Consider the following 14,362-nt stretch of genomic DNA (forward strand, 5'->3'; position numbering starts at 1 on the left):
TGGAAAACCTCCTTCCCCAACATTTTAATGAAGACCACAATGTCATACAGCATGTGGTATTCCTTTATTCACTTGGCATCAGCAGTCCTGGCTGGTCCCCTGACAGCCACTTGGCCCTGCATGATGGGTATCTTTTCAACAAAGACACACACAAAAAAAAAAAAAAAAAAAAAAAAAAAAAAACATTCCAAATGTAACAACTTTGTATTATTTGCAAGAGACCCAGAATGCAAGGTGAAAACAAGAGTAAAAGGAGACTTTTGGAACTTAAAAAAATTACTTTTATTTTAGGAACCAATAAAATTATGGTAGATATTTACAAATAATTATCTCACATAAAGGTTACATAAATCAAATGTCCACAAGTAACAGTCACTCTCATGAAAAGACACACAGATATTGAACTACGCCAATCTTATTGCATGTTTCGTCAACTAATCTAAAAATAAAAAGTGTTGCAGTCAACCATTTAACTTAGAATAAAATCACAAATTTCAGTTTTGACAAGAAAAAGAATTGGGAAAAAAAAGGATCAAAAAAAATTCAAAAGGCCCATCCCCTATGAACCACACCTTAGCACCCCCACTCCCCAACCCACCTCCCGTTTTGCTCCCCAAAATAAAATGCAAAACAAAAACCCCAAAATAATGTTCAACATCTTTGGCAAATTGGCACTGCTGTAATTACATTCAAATATTATAACACACAAAAGCAACACACAGCACTAAGGAAAAAACACCAAAATTTCAAGTCTGTTCTTTTCCTACTAGAAAAAAAGAATACAAAACATACACATTTTAAGAAGCAATTTTTCATCTGTTTTGCAACAGATGTTATCCCCTACTTTCAAAGGCAATTCAACAGTTATTTTTATGAGTTTTCTTGAAAGTTTTTTTTTTTTTTTTCTGCTTGTATGTATTTTTCAAGGAAAGGAGGCTTTTTTTCTCTCCCTCTTTTTTCCCCTCTCTTATAAGAAGTAAGCTTCAATGCAGGCATTGCAGACTTTGGTGGATACAATAGATATGTATTTCTTTGTTGCTAGAAGTTCCTAATAGAAAGTAGTTTGTTTCCAAGAAGCAAAAAGAAAGAAAGAAAGAAAGAAAGAACAAAAAGAAAAAGAAAAAAGAAAAAGAAAAAAAAAAAAACTGTTCTTTTTTTTTTTCTTTTCTTTTCTTTTCTTTTTTTTTAATTTTTGGAAATAAATCCCATTTGCAATGAAATGAGTTTCTGTAATTTCAGAATGTACAAAGGCCACTAGAAAGTGAAAAACCAGGACAGTTTTTTTGCAATACAAGGCTGAATGAAGCAAAAGAAAGATCTAAATGCCCACTGGTCATTTTCTATCTCACTTTACAAGGCAGAGTAGGAAACTCTGGACACACAAGTTTAATAGCGTGGTCACGAGTTGAGTGGAAAGGCTATCAGCAGGCTTCAGGTCTGTCCCATAACAATTCCCCACAGACTGGGAGATTCAAGCGTGCCTACAAATGCACACAGGTGTGCACATAAATCTCTACACACAGGCACGCACACACACTACAGTGCTGAGATTGCATCATGCAAAGCAGTCTGGCTCTTACTCTGAAGCTTTTTAATTAAGTTTGTCCTTTCTCAGGACTAGTAAGCAGAGATCACAGCTACAGCTGACAACTAAGTCACCTGCAATGCTGAAATGAGCAATGCTGGCACCAAGCACCTGTATACGGTGCTTTCCACTCAGTATTTGCTCACCAAGTCTTATTAGCTCCACCAGAAAAGCAATATTAACCAGGTTCTAATCCTTTTGAATGTTTCCAATTTCTCATGCTGCTGTAACATGTCTGAAATAAGAGTGAGGTTCTGTCTGAGGGGCACAGCAGTGCAGAGCAGGTCCCTGGCCAAAGTCTTGAGCCTTTTGCTGCCACTTTGCTCTCTGCCTTCAGTGCAGAGTGATCTTAGGCTGTGACTTGGGATGTGCGCTCAGGGCCCGTGTCGGTGCAAGCAGCCCAGCCTGGCACTGCCTGCCTGTGGGCAGCCCCACACAGGGCTGCCACTTTTCACAAGACTGCAGGGTACAGCACCCAGGAGCTGCTGGCCCCCTAGAGCTCTCAGTGAATCCAGAAGGAAAAGCAGGTTTTCCCAGCATTTGCTGGGACAGAGTCAAGGGGGTTGGCTTAACACTGTGCTCCTGCCAAGGACCATGACCTCAGGTGTCCTAGCGACACACACGGGCACGCACCATGCAGGAAAGATTACAATACCAGTGAGGACACTTAACTGAAGCTGTGCAGCTGCTCCAGCTGCCAGCCACACACTGGTCTATGTGCCATAATGTTTTGGAGCTATTGATATTTGTGCTTGCCGATAAGCAACATTATAACATGGCTTCCATTCTTCTTCATGCTCAAGGACTTGTAGAAGAGAGAAATTAAAGAAAATGAAAAAAAGGAATGTAATCCCATCAGTCAAGAAGGGGTATGGCAGAACACTTGTGCACAGCTAGTGGTTGCCAGTACCCCGTGAAGTGAGTGAACCCATCCTCTCTCTGCTCTCCACGACACACAGCCATTGTACCCTGCATCAGCGAGAGAGCTCAGCTGCAGAAGGACAGTGGAAGGATCACAAATGCCCCATCAGTTTTCTGTTCAACTTCACTTTTCTTCCAAAAAACACTTTTCAGTTAGTCTCTTTCCTCTCTTTTTTCTTTTTCTTCTCCCGGTGCTGCTTCTTCCTTTGCTATCTCCCTCACAAAGGCTTACAACACCTGGGCTCTGCTTCTGGAGCCTGCAGTCCCAGCACAAATCAAAGCTTTACTTTGACATCTCTGCATCTCTGAATAAACTTACTCTCTGGCCTTCTGATTTAATAGATATCAAAGTCTTCATTCTAAGGATCTGGTCCTGAGACATGCTTAGCTCTGCAGTCGGTGGGAGCCATCTTACAATAATGCCTCTCTAGCTGAAACTTTGTACATCGATGCTAAGCTAATTCAATGCCCACAACATTTTGTGTTTTCCTTATGGTCACACTCTTATAGCATTTGATTAAAAGTTTCCTCAACAAGTCAGTTCATATAACACTAGCTCATGGACTCTGTTGATTTAGTTTTACGTCAGCATTTTCTCTCTCTCCATCTCTCAGACTTTATTTCTAGACCTGTCTGTATGGGAAATGTACTTGATAAATTTATTGCTGGAGCACACACTACTGAAAAAAACCCTCCATCTAGCTGCATTAAACAACTCAGTGGTGAAACTGCCTAAAGACACTTTATGGGGCTGATCTCTGCAAGAGGCTGGTACTGATACATGGTGCTACAGGGCATTCTGCCTGAGTGAAACATAAACAGGGCCTAACATGCCCATAGCCCCAGTGCTTTTAGATGGGTGTCAATGACCCTCAAAACTGTTCTGGAAAACCTGAAACAGCCTTAGCAGATTAATATCAGCGTTCACTGTGTTTTCTTCCCTTTTTGCAATACCAAATGCTCACTTGCTTACAGGTGCCACTTCACTCAGCAGCCTCCACTGCAGCCAGCACATTAAAAAAAGAGCCTACGCACTGAGAGTTTTGTAACAGTCTCTTCAGCCAGTCTTTTTACAGAGCATACATCTGCTAGAGATGACATACATCCCCAGCAGTGCCTGGGTCATTTGTGCTGCAAACAGCACAGGTGCACACACCTCTGCCTTGGGTTTGAGCGTTGTTGATCTGCTCCCCGTTGACCCAAGCTGAGCCCCGTGAAGCAGTGCTACATCACAGGAAGGTCCAGCAGTCTGTGGCGCTGAATGAAACCCAAACATCCCTGGGGGATTGGTAGGGTGAGTGAGGGGAGGCAGTGCACCAGTGAGACAGGCAGCATTCCTCCAGTCCTGCCAGGGTCACAAAGGAAAAGAGCTGCAGAAGGCAACTTTCCGTCATCCTCGGAAGACCACTTTCTGCTAGTCATGAGTGTGAAAGACATTCCCCAAGGAATAAGATTTCCAGTGATGAAGACTATGGACAGAAAGTCAAGACCTCCTGAAGAAAGGAGTTTGTAAATATCAGGCATAATATCCCCAGAAACAGAAAATACTGACAAGAAGTGTCTTTTCTAGAAGTACAGTATGCATACTTATTGGGCTAAATCCTATTTGTCTTTCTTGCAGAGAAACAATCCTCGCAGGCAGAGGTGGGCCACATTTGCCAGGGAGCCTCAGCAATGTTTTGGGAAGGTGGGCCAGACACAGATCTCAGCTGTGTGTGTGCAAGGGTGGGTGTAGTTTCACCTCTGCAGCTGCAACCAGGGGCACACAGGCAGGGAGGGGACGTGCACATGGCCTGTGAACCTGCACCGTGTGTGCCCTTCACCCCCATGCTGGCTCGTTGGATAGAGCCCACCAGCATGCACTGCAAAATGACTCCGGACAAGGGCCAATCCTTAGGGGATCTTGATGAAAGCATTAAGGCAAACCAGGTCTGAGCCTAAGCATCTAGGTCATTTCATCCACGGGCATGCATATATCCTTAGGATGAAATATACCTACTGTGCCTCTTGTAAGTCCCTACCCTAACTAAAAGAGTCTCTGTCCTGAGCATAGTAACACCTGCTGAAGTCTCATGTTTAGTCTTCTGAATGTTAAAATGAGTTTAAGTCATACAAGCCATGCCACTATTGAGAAAAAAAAAAAAAAAAAGAAAAAAAAAAGGTGTTTCTCAGGTAGTATTCAGAGCTGGTGAAACCACCCACGTGTAATCAACAAGAGCTGCTCTTCCCTCACGTGAAAGACATAAACAGTAGCTTTAAGACTAGCTTAATCAATGACCAGGTGGTGTCTGTAGCTCTTATATCTCATCCCCACCTCTGTTCTGGAGCCATAACCCACACCTTCATGTCATGCTGTCAAATGTTCACTTCTTTTCTCTTCAGCTATTGTCAGATAGCCTTTTCACTTCCCAAGATTACAGAAAAGGCAGGTGCATTCAGTATGTGCCCCTGCACACAATGTGCACAACTCAGTTGAGAACAAGTGTGAGGACTCCCACACAAGCACTATCCAAGAGCAGAAACCCCCTTTGCAGCTTTACAACCAGGGTGCAAAACAGTCACACAGCATGTCATGATGGCTTAGAAAGGGTGACACAAAGCAAATCTTCAGAAGGTTTCCATATAGATGATTTGCCCATGCTTTTATTTTTCTTGAAGATGTGTGTGTGTGTATCAGCTATTAACTGTTGAAAAATAAACAGGAGGTCTTTTTGTATGGGAAAGTTTTTCACATGCTCACAGAACTTAATTCTGGATGAGATGGAAACATTTAAGCCAATGGGACCAATGGGACCATTCATGGCTTTTGAGGATCTGAACACATCTCACCTGGAAACTTGAAAGTGGTGGCTGCATTTTTGTAGCATGAGAACACATAAAAAACATGCCACCAAAACTGGGAGAGCACACAGAGACTCTTTCTGAATGGATCTGTGGCCATTAATGTCAAGATACCAGACGTGCAGCAGAAGAGACGAGGTGCAGCGTAGGGGGGAGGAAGTAAGGAAAGGGAGAAATATTAACTCAGTAGTTGCCATTTCAAATAAATACTTGTAAAACTAGAAGCAAACGTTTTTACTTGATTGTATATGGGACTGTATTTCAGGTTCAACACCAACAACCCCTTTTCAACTTTGGGAAACACACAGGCACACACCAGCAAGATCCCCTCGCAGTGCCTGTGCGGATCCGTGTAAATAAGCACGGCTGCCTGTGGGAGCTTCACACTGCCAGAGGCTACAGTCAAATCTTCATCTCAGCAGGGCCAGGGGTTTTTCCCACTGCTTTTAGAAGGGGCTGGGCACATACGTTCTACCAATACATGACTAAAGGTAGCTGCACCTGGGACTGGTGCAGGGGGACAGTGCAGGAAGAAATCAGCATTTTTCTCAGTTCCCTGGGGACAGCAGTGATCAGAGTAGTTGCTTACCAGATTAACTGTAAGCTGCTTTCTTCATTAGCCTCAGGAAACAGTGAACATTGAACAAAATGTCACCATCAGTGCTCCCACTTTGAGCAGGAAGGGGAGAAACACAGAATTAACAGGGCAAAATTCTCCATGACACCAGTCTGGACTGCAGTGGCTTGAATTTGAAATTGCTCTCCTCCATGTTATTAGAATGACTTGAGAGATGCCTTCACTTAAATGTACAGACCCCCCAAAATGAGTGCCCCCCTCACCAGTTTGCTTCAGGAAGCACATGTGGCTGCCCTTGTGCACAATATACCCTGTTACGCATGTACATTTCACAAAAATTATTTTACCCCTTCCTCTCAAAGTGTTCATAATTGGATTTTAGCATACAACCTATTGAGATGTACAAAAGGTGTCAACTATGATTCCTTCTTGGATGCTGTTTAACTTGAAACCAGATAATTTGTTTCAGTGCTCGTTACGATGACAAATGACTTAAATGAATTTTAAGCAATAAACTGTCACAAAATTGCCCATGTCTTTCTGTTGCCCATGGGTTTGATACCAGCATATAGCATGATCATACACCACTGTCAGAAAGGATGCTGTACACAGAAGTAATATCAGCCTGAAATACAGCCACAATGAGTGTTAACCTGGTTCAAAGTTGCTTAAAGCTTACTGAATTCTTTGAATCAGTGCACCAGTTTCAAAACACATTTTCAGATGTATTTTGAGTTCATATTTGTACAATGTTGCTGCTTATGCTAAGTCACTCATAGTAATACAAACAAGCAAATATTTACAGTGCTGCTTGTGTAAAATTGAGCAGACTGATCTTTCTTTGCAACAAAAATTAAAAATAAAATAAAATAAAATAAAAATTGCGTTGAGTCTCACAGCCTGTTTCAGTGTGCAGTAAGAGGAAGCCACCCCAAGCAGGGAGGCTCAAGCCTCTTCCTTATCCCCAGATACAGCCGTGGCACCCACAGGCAATTAAAGCAGTAGCCAGCCGGCTGCAAAAGACATGAAACTACTGCATTTTTATGACCACATAAAGTGTCAGGAGAACCATGTCCTCCTGTTTCTTCATTTTGTTTGAGACCCAGATAACACCTCCAGAATTAAGAAAACAACAATATTAAGTTCACCAAGTCTAAAGAGTAAAATTTCAATTAGCTTGTTCCTACTAGATACTTTCTCCTTCCCTTGCAGGGTGACTTGCATGGTTGTGGCAAGGTGACTCAATGCAGTTGTCCCAGGCAGTATATTTTTGTAAGTGTTTGGGCTCCGGGCTCCAGGGTCAGTGGCGGTCATAGGCAGCAGCCGCTGCAGGTGGGGCGGCTCCACGGGCTGCAGCGCTGTAGTAGTATGGAGAGCCTGGAAGAGAAGAGACCACTGTGAAGAAGACAAACGTGGAATGGTGCCAGCTTGCACCATGCCAGCACAGACAGCAGATAGATCTCCAGCCTGAGTTCAGACTCAGAGGAGTAAAGGCCAGGTGATTAAAATAAAATTCACAGTCACAAATTCTGCATGAGAATATTGCTGGAGCTGCTTTCCATTTCTGCTGGCTAGCAGAACCAGATATCTGGTTCCCTTACTCCACCCAAAACATTAATTTCATTTACATTGCAAAAAGTGAATTACTTGACTCTGACTTCTCTGGTGAGTCTACTGGACTCAAAAATATTTTCCCTGTTTCTCAAGATACTTCTTTCAAGGAATAAACCCCTGGCTTTTGCTTAGCTCTAGCAATGATGTTGAAGATACAGAAAGAACAGTGAAATTTGTGCTACTGGATCTGCTTCTGTGATGGCCACACTACATTGGCCTCTGTCTGGCCAGAGAAAGCCCTTTGTCATCTAACAAATTTGCTGAAGGGAGAAATTGTCTCAGAAAATATTACTTAGTAGTGAAATTGAATTCAGTGAAAGTGAGTTTGAACTCAGAAATTCTGTTACAACTACCTACAGTGAATAACATCTTATCTGAAGAAGTATCAAGTGCTCTATATGACAGCTTCTGAAACAGGCACTTCACTCACAAGCTGATCAAATAAAGATACATTTTATTTTTTCATTCAGTACATGTATTACACATCTGAGTGAACTATGCAGATTGATAAGTGCTGAAACACTCATCTAGCATGACAAGGCCTGAAAAATATTGATGATGACTTTTCTGCCCTGCAGTGCTAAGCAGTAGGCTGGGTGATCACTGAATCTGGATTGACTGCTGAAATAAGGAAGAGTGTTAGACTTCACTTGTATCTAGACATACACAAATTTGTCTAGACAATACAAAGTATTAAATCAGTTCCATGTACACTGGAGAGGAAACCAGCTCTGATGTGGTGTAAGAAGAGTAAAACAAAAAATATTTCCTAGTGCTGTCAGTTCATCTCCAAGTCACCAGCAGAGTTTCACATTCAGGAAATGTAAGGTAGGCAACAGTGTGGAAGAAACCCTGTGGAAGGATTCACACCTGGACTCTTGTGTCCAAAACCCCCCAGAAGGGTTTGGACAAGCAATAAAAAGCCAACACAGGGATCTGCTCTGGAGCAGGCTGGGCTGTAGTATCAGGTTCAAAGAGCACCCTACCCCATCCTCTTTCATAGCCTCCATCTGAAGTCAGGCGTGCTTTTGGCTTTGCTGTTTACCTCAAAAAGGCATGACTCAAGGACTGCTGGTTCAAAAGCCCAAGAACAGAGCTAGAATCACATCACCACTTCTAAGAGGAAGCCCATGGACTTTTAGTGTTAACTATCAGCTCAGGATGGTGCTATAATTGCAACACACAGGGCTTTCTTCACTTTCTGCCCAACATGACCTGTCTGAGGTGCTCAGGCTCCAAAACTCAGCTCTTTCCTCTTTGCAGCTCTGGTATGGAATGAGAAAGGCCAGCAAAATAAGTGCTGCTTCCCAGAAAGAGTAAGACAGCCCTACCAGCTTAAACACTTCCCAGAACACTGCTATTGCTGGATCCAACAGGATTCCACTAACATGCAAGCTCACCTGTTTCTTCTGCTTTCCTCCTGAGCACATTGTCAGGAAGTTAGCTCAGGCTTTATCACCAGCCTGATGCTGCCAATTTCCAAGCTGGTACAAGCCAATACATCAAAAAAACAGAGCTCAGCTAATATGTACCATTGCATAGTACATCCTCAGCACAGCCATGAAAAAGAAACTTCTTTCTCATGATCAGAGTCCTACCAAAGCACATGATACTTTTCTGCTGCAACCCTGATGGATCAGAAACTACAGGATTTGGGCATGGGAGCATGGCTTCTGCAACAGTCAGTGCTGCAGCAGCAGAGTTTGTACGCAGGGGCCTGCCACATCTGTGAGGAGCATTGTCCTCAGTGCTTCAACCATCCAACATATCATGCAAACCTGCTGCAAAGGGATGAGTTTAAAGAAGGTAAACCAAGTTTCAGGGCTGTGGCTTCAGTTGTCCAGAAGGGTAGTCACATGTTAACCATGCATCAGAGGAATTCAATACTCTGAACTTGGCCGGTGAAGTAACTGGCCAAGGTAAACATTTGCAAAGATATTTGCAGAACTTGCAGGTAGGCACTCATCACATCTAGATTTGTTAACTAAATTTAAGTATTTTAAGCAGTAACCAAGGGAGGCCGTTTTGATAGAGCAAACTAAGCTCATAGGATCACTGAATCATAGAACATCCCGAGTTGGAAGGGACCCATAAGGATCATCAAGTCCAACTCCTGGCACCACACAGGTCTACCCAAAAACTTAGACTGTATGACTAAGAGCACAGTCCAAACACTCCTTAAACTCCAACAGGCTTGGTGCAGTGATCACTTCTCTGGGGAGCCTGTTCCAGTGAAGAAGCCTCTTGGTGAAGAGCCTCTTCCTGATGTCCAACCTGAATGTCCTCTGTCGCAGCTTGACACCGTTCCCTTGGGTCCTATCACTGCTCACACAGAGCGGTGCCTTCCTCTCCACTCCCCTTCAAAAGGAGGCTGCAAGTCGCGATGAAGGCCTCCCTCAGCCTCCTCTTTTCCAGGCTGAACAGGCCCAGTGCCCTCAGCCACTCCTCGTACATCCCTCCCTCTAGGCCCTTCAGCGTCTTTGTCGCCCTTTGCAGCTCAATGCTGCAAACTCAGCCATTCACCAAACTTTGAAACTTGCCTGCTGTCTAACCGATTTGGGGGGAGGGATGTTCAAAATGACAACAGGAGAAAGGACACCTTTACCCTGTCCAGCAATACAGCAAAAGTGGCACAAAAGAGATCAGGCGACTGAGATGTCCACTCTGTCCTAAAGCAAAGACAGCTTCGGCGTATTTCTGTTCCCCAGCAATTCCATCTGAGTTGTCTCTGCTGCTACAGCATCTCAGCGCAAAAAAAAAAACCTGCTAGGCTCTTGGAGACCCAGGTGAAACTGCTGTGTTCACACAGCAAGGGCACCAGGAGGACTGGAGCAAAGGATGGCAGCAATATGTCTTTGATGCTTTCCAGAGGCCTTACACTTCTGAGCTTCATTTCTCCAGTTTACATTTCAGCAGTGAAATAAAAAGCTTGTATTTAAAGTGAAAAATGAAAACATCACAAAGCAATCACTCTTTCTCCCTGTCACCATACTACCATCCAGAATAGACTTGTCCATCCTTTTGTCATTTTTCCTTTCTAATTCATATTATCATCAATTTATTTCTTGACACAGTCATTTCTGGTGCCTACTTGTTCTCTAATCCTTTCACAGGAACCCACAGAAGAACCGAACATAATCCTAATCGACCAGCTTTCAGCCCTCCCCTCACAGGATGCCGTGCCAGCACCATGACTTTGTAGGCAACCCCGAGAGGAAGCCCTCCCAGACAAGGCGCATGAACCACATCCGCGCGGGAGAAGGAGAAGCACATCAAGCAAAACCCGCCGTGAGCAGCATCAAGTCGAAAGCAATGAGAGAGAATGGTAAAGAAGTTATTGCAACAAGCCAGCATGAAATTGAATCGTTTTTCTTCATTAGACTGCCTTCCTGTTATCCACTTTTAGCGTGTGCTTGTTGAGCAGACTCTACACCGGCATGCCTGCCAGGCCTTGCAGACAGTGACAGACTGAGCCCTCAGTGCACGCATGCTTGCTTCCCGGCATGTTTGTGTGCATGCCTTTGTGCACATCCCTGTATTATAGCAGCTTCAGGTCATTAACAGCACGGTGGAGAAAAAAAAAAAAAAAAAACAAGACACCTTTTTCTCCACCTCTTCGTATTGCTTCCATGAGGACACCTGGCTACAGCCACTGAGATGGATGCAACACCAGCAGCCAGCTCTTGCATTATCCATCCTCCCTGCATATATATCATGATAGAAACCCAGGGATTGCCATCACTCCTGCTGCAGTCAGGGATGGACGAATCGTGTCAAGACATGCAGCAAACGCTTGCTGTGTCCATGCTGCAGAGCTAGGCATTGGTACTACTGGGGTTGATGGCAGGACAGAAGGGTGGGAAGAGGCCACAGAGCTGCAGCGGTGAAGGGATTTCTTCTTTTGCCCCTGCTTCTCTTGACCACTCTGGGGGACTGTAGGTTGGTTCTCTCCCCCTCCACAAGAGCTAAAGACCACGGTGTTTCAGATTGCCCCAGAAAGAAAGGTGCATGGTCACCTTCTTGTATCAGTTCATGTGCTAGCCAGAGCAGATGTGGGTGGGCTGCCTGGTGCTCCTTTTGCAGCAAGCACAGAGCAGGCATGGAACCAAGAGCAAGCAGCTGGTTCTCTGGTGGGCCATACAGCTGCTCTATACCTCATGCAAGCCTCCCCAGAGCACGGCCCTACCTCACAGTGGAGAAACTGTCTCACTCCTCTCACTGCTGCTCCACATTCACACAAGACCAGGGACTAATGACCCAAGTCTTTATGCTATTCTTAACATTCTTATTCCTATTCTCCTTATTCCTCCTCCCAAACCATTTTTCAACCCCAGTATCCTTTCTTGCTGGCACTTGCAAATCACTGCATCTCTCTTTTAAATTCATCTTTCACAGATTTGAGCCTGGTGTGATTGCTGCAGTGCAATTCTTCCTTGCCAGAACAGGGAATTAATTGAACATAGGTGCTGTTAAGTGCTTAGAGTATTACAATTTCATCTTGGTGAAGGGAGAGGGACTTAGTAAAACAAACTGTGTCAGTCCATGTACCAGTCCTGATTAATTTTGTCAAGGTTTCTGCTTTGAGGCTGATACTGCCAGAGCTTGCTCTCAGGAGAGAATTAGTAAATGTACTCACGTATACTGAGAAGAGTGGAAGCATCCTGGATATAGCTTAAATTAACCTCCTCTCTACTGCAGGTGCTCAGACTTGTAACACAGAGCCTTCTGAATGTTCAAGGAGACTTGGAGCAGGCATTTAAGGCTCTGCAACAGATTCTTACTTGCCCTAAATTACCACTGAGTTTAGTGGGCATGTTGGCACATGAATGGAGAGCCAGATTAGGCTCCCAAGGATAACAGAACAGTATGGATAACTGGGCTCTCTGGATGATACAGGAGACCTACAGACAATGGCCAACCATGGACATTCTTAGGTTGTATGGCTGCATCTGGATGTTGCAGTGTCTCTTGGAGCACCTGCTCACCGGCCTTGCCATCCAGCACAATGTTAGCACAGGCAAGAGCTCCATGCTCCAGTTAGGTCCAGTAGACTCCCAGTAAATGCATTTTCAAACTTAACACCATTTTGCTTTTGGTGCTCTTCTGACACAAAAAAAAAAAAAAAAAAAAAAAGGAATCTCAAAGGTTCAGCTCAGTCAAGACCTCACTGCTACAGTTCTTAGTTCTTACACTGTGACCATAGACAGATACTACCTGAGCACCACAGAGAGCTACAAATTATGTCAGATCTTAACCAGCTCAGCAATACCTACACTGATGACAGAAGCAAAGCAGAGCAGATATTTTAAACCATCACTGGCCAGACAAAGGAATTCCTCCTCCAAAGGAAACTCCAGCACTTCTGGTTTTGTGATCATGCTGAAGGAGCAGTAAGTTCTTCCTGAGGACTTGCTGCAGAACAAATATTCCCATTTCTTTTTCTTTCCAATGTATCAAAAGCTTTCAGTCTCATCATTCCCATTCAGTGTGCCACAGTGCATTCATAACATGATATAGCAGTGATTGATAGTGTACTTACTGAAACACACAATTTTGAAAATATCAAAATGAAATGCTTCATATAGGATAAAAACAAGGAATCTAAAAGTATAGATTTAACAACTCTTGATAACAAAAAATTATTATTGTATTTACACTGTGCAACATTTCAGGTTCAATAAATCTGTAGTTTCCAAAGGAAAATGGTAGCATTCAAATCTTTTTGCCCTTGCCCCCTTTAAACACATATTCACAGCATGCTACTGAATAAATACTGCTGTATAAACGCTCACTGGTTTGAGATGTGAGCCTTAGAGTCCATTCACTTTAAGGTGAGGAGCACGCACTCATTTCAGCTATGGTCTCCCCACATATTCAAAGAAGAGAAAGAATTTGCCCCCAGAAGTTTATCATCCAAAAAGAAAACAAGGAAAAAGAAGCAAATCCTCTCCTGCACTTGCAGGCAATTTGCAGGCACAAGTCTGCGACCCAGGAGCCTTGCCAAAAGCCACTCTTGTTATGTAGAAAGGAGGACTTTGAGTTGGGTTTTCACTTATTCTGAAAATCCTGCTGGTTTATTCACAGGTTTGCAGGAAAATTAATAAATAAATAAATAAATAAATAAATAAATAAATAAATAAGCCATGCACATGCAAGACCTGGCTTCCAAGGCCTCCCTTCAGCAGTAGGTTAAAGCATCTCATCTGCTTCCAAAGGAGTTGCAAAACCAGGAACTAGGAAATAACTGCATGCACTCTTCTACTGGCTAAAGCGGCTTCCTTCATGCAGCCAAACCAAAGTCTTGCAGGCACTCCTGGCTGTGGCCATGGTAACTACGGGTTTAAGCACAGGGTCTCCCCTGGCTTTGTACAGCTATGCCCATCTATATTAGCTGAAGATCTGTTCTCTGATTTATGATGGAAGCACTAACAAACCCTTAAATGTGGCACAGCAAATAGCAGTAGTATACCAGCACCATGGCATGAGAGGCAGAGGCTGTCTATTGCTCCCGAAGGATTTGTTTAAGGACAAGAACTATGATGAATACAGCCTGGGTGGCTCAATTACATGGGGACTCAATTACTTAAAACAAAGAAACTGGATGAAAAAAAAAAAAAAAAAAGACAAAAATTCAAAATTATTTCTCTGCTGGAGGTCACATATAACAGCCCTGTCATCCATAAATCTGGAAATCTCTAAGGCATGCTATTCCTGTGTTGAGAGATGACAATTAATTGGTATTTTACTTACCTCATCCATGCAAATTATGCAGGGAAAAATTCTAATTACTGCATGCTACATGTGTACAAGGTCAAAGTGGGCCA

At 43.5% G+C, this 14,362-nt stretch overlaps 1 protein-coding gene across 2 annotated transcripts in view; it reads right to left on the reverse strand.

Annotated features, from left to right (window-relative positions):
• Positions 1-278: 278 nt before the first annotated feature.
• The window catches only part of PAX5 (paired box 5), a 134,909-nt gene continuing 120,825 nt past the window's right edge, over positions 279-14,362 (reverse strand). Inside the window, exon 10 of one of the 2 annotated variants that reach the window (XM_072031352.1) lies at positions 279-7,301. In XM_072031352.1, the coding sequence (XP_071887453.1) occupies positions 7,225-7,301 (77 nt within the window). In that variant the 3' untranslated portion in view covers positions 279-7,224. The remainder of the gene's footprint in view (positions 7,302-14,362) is intronic. The other variant, XM_038171000.2, reaches the window with a different exon arrangement.

Source organism: Anas platyrhynchos, chromosome Z (genome assembly GCF_047663525.1).
Source record: "Anas platyrhynchos isolate ZD024472 breed Pekin duck chromosome Z, IASCAAS_PekinDuck_T2T, whole genome shotgun sequence".
Taxonomy (NCBI): Eukaryota; Metazoa; Chordata; class Aves; order Anseriformes; family Anatidae; genus Anas; species Anas platyrhynchos.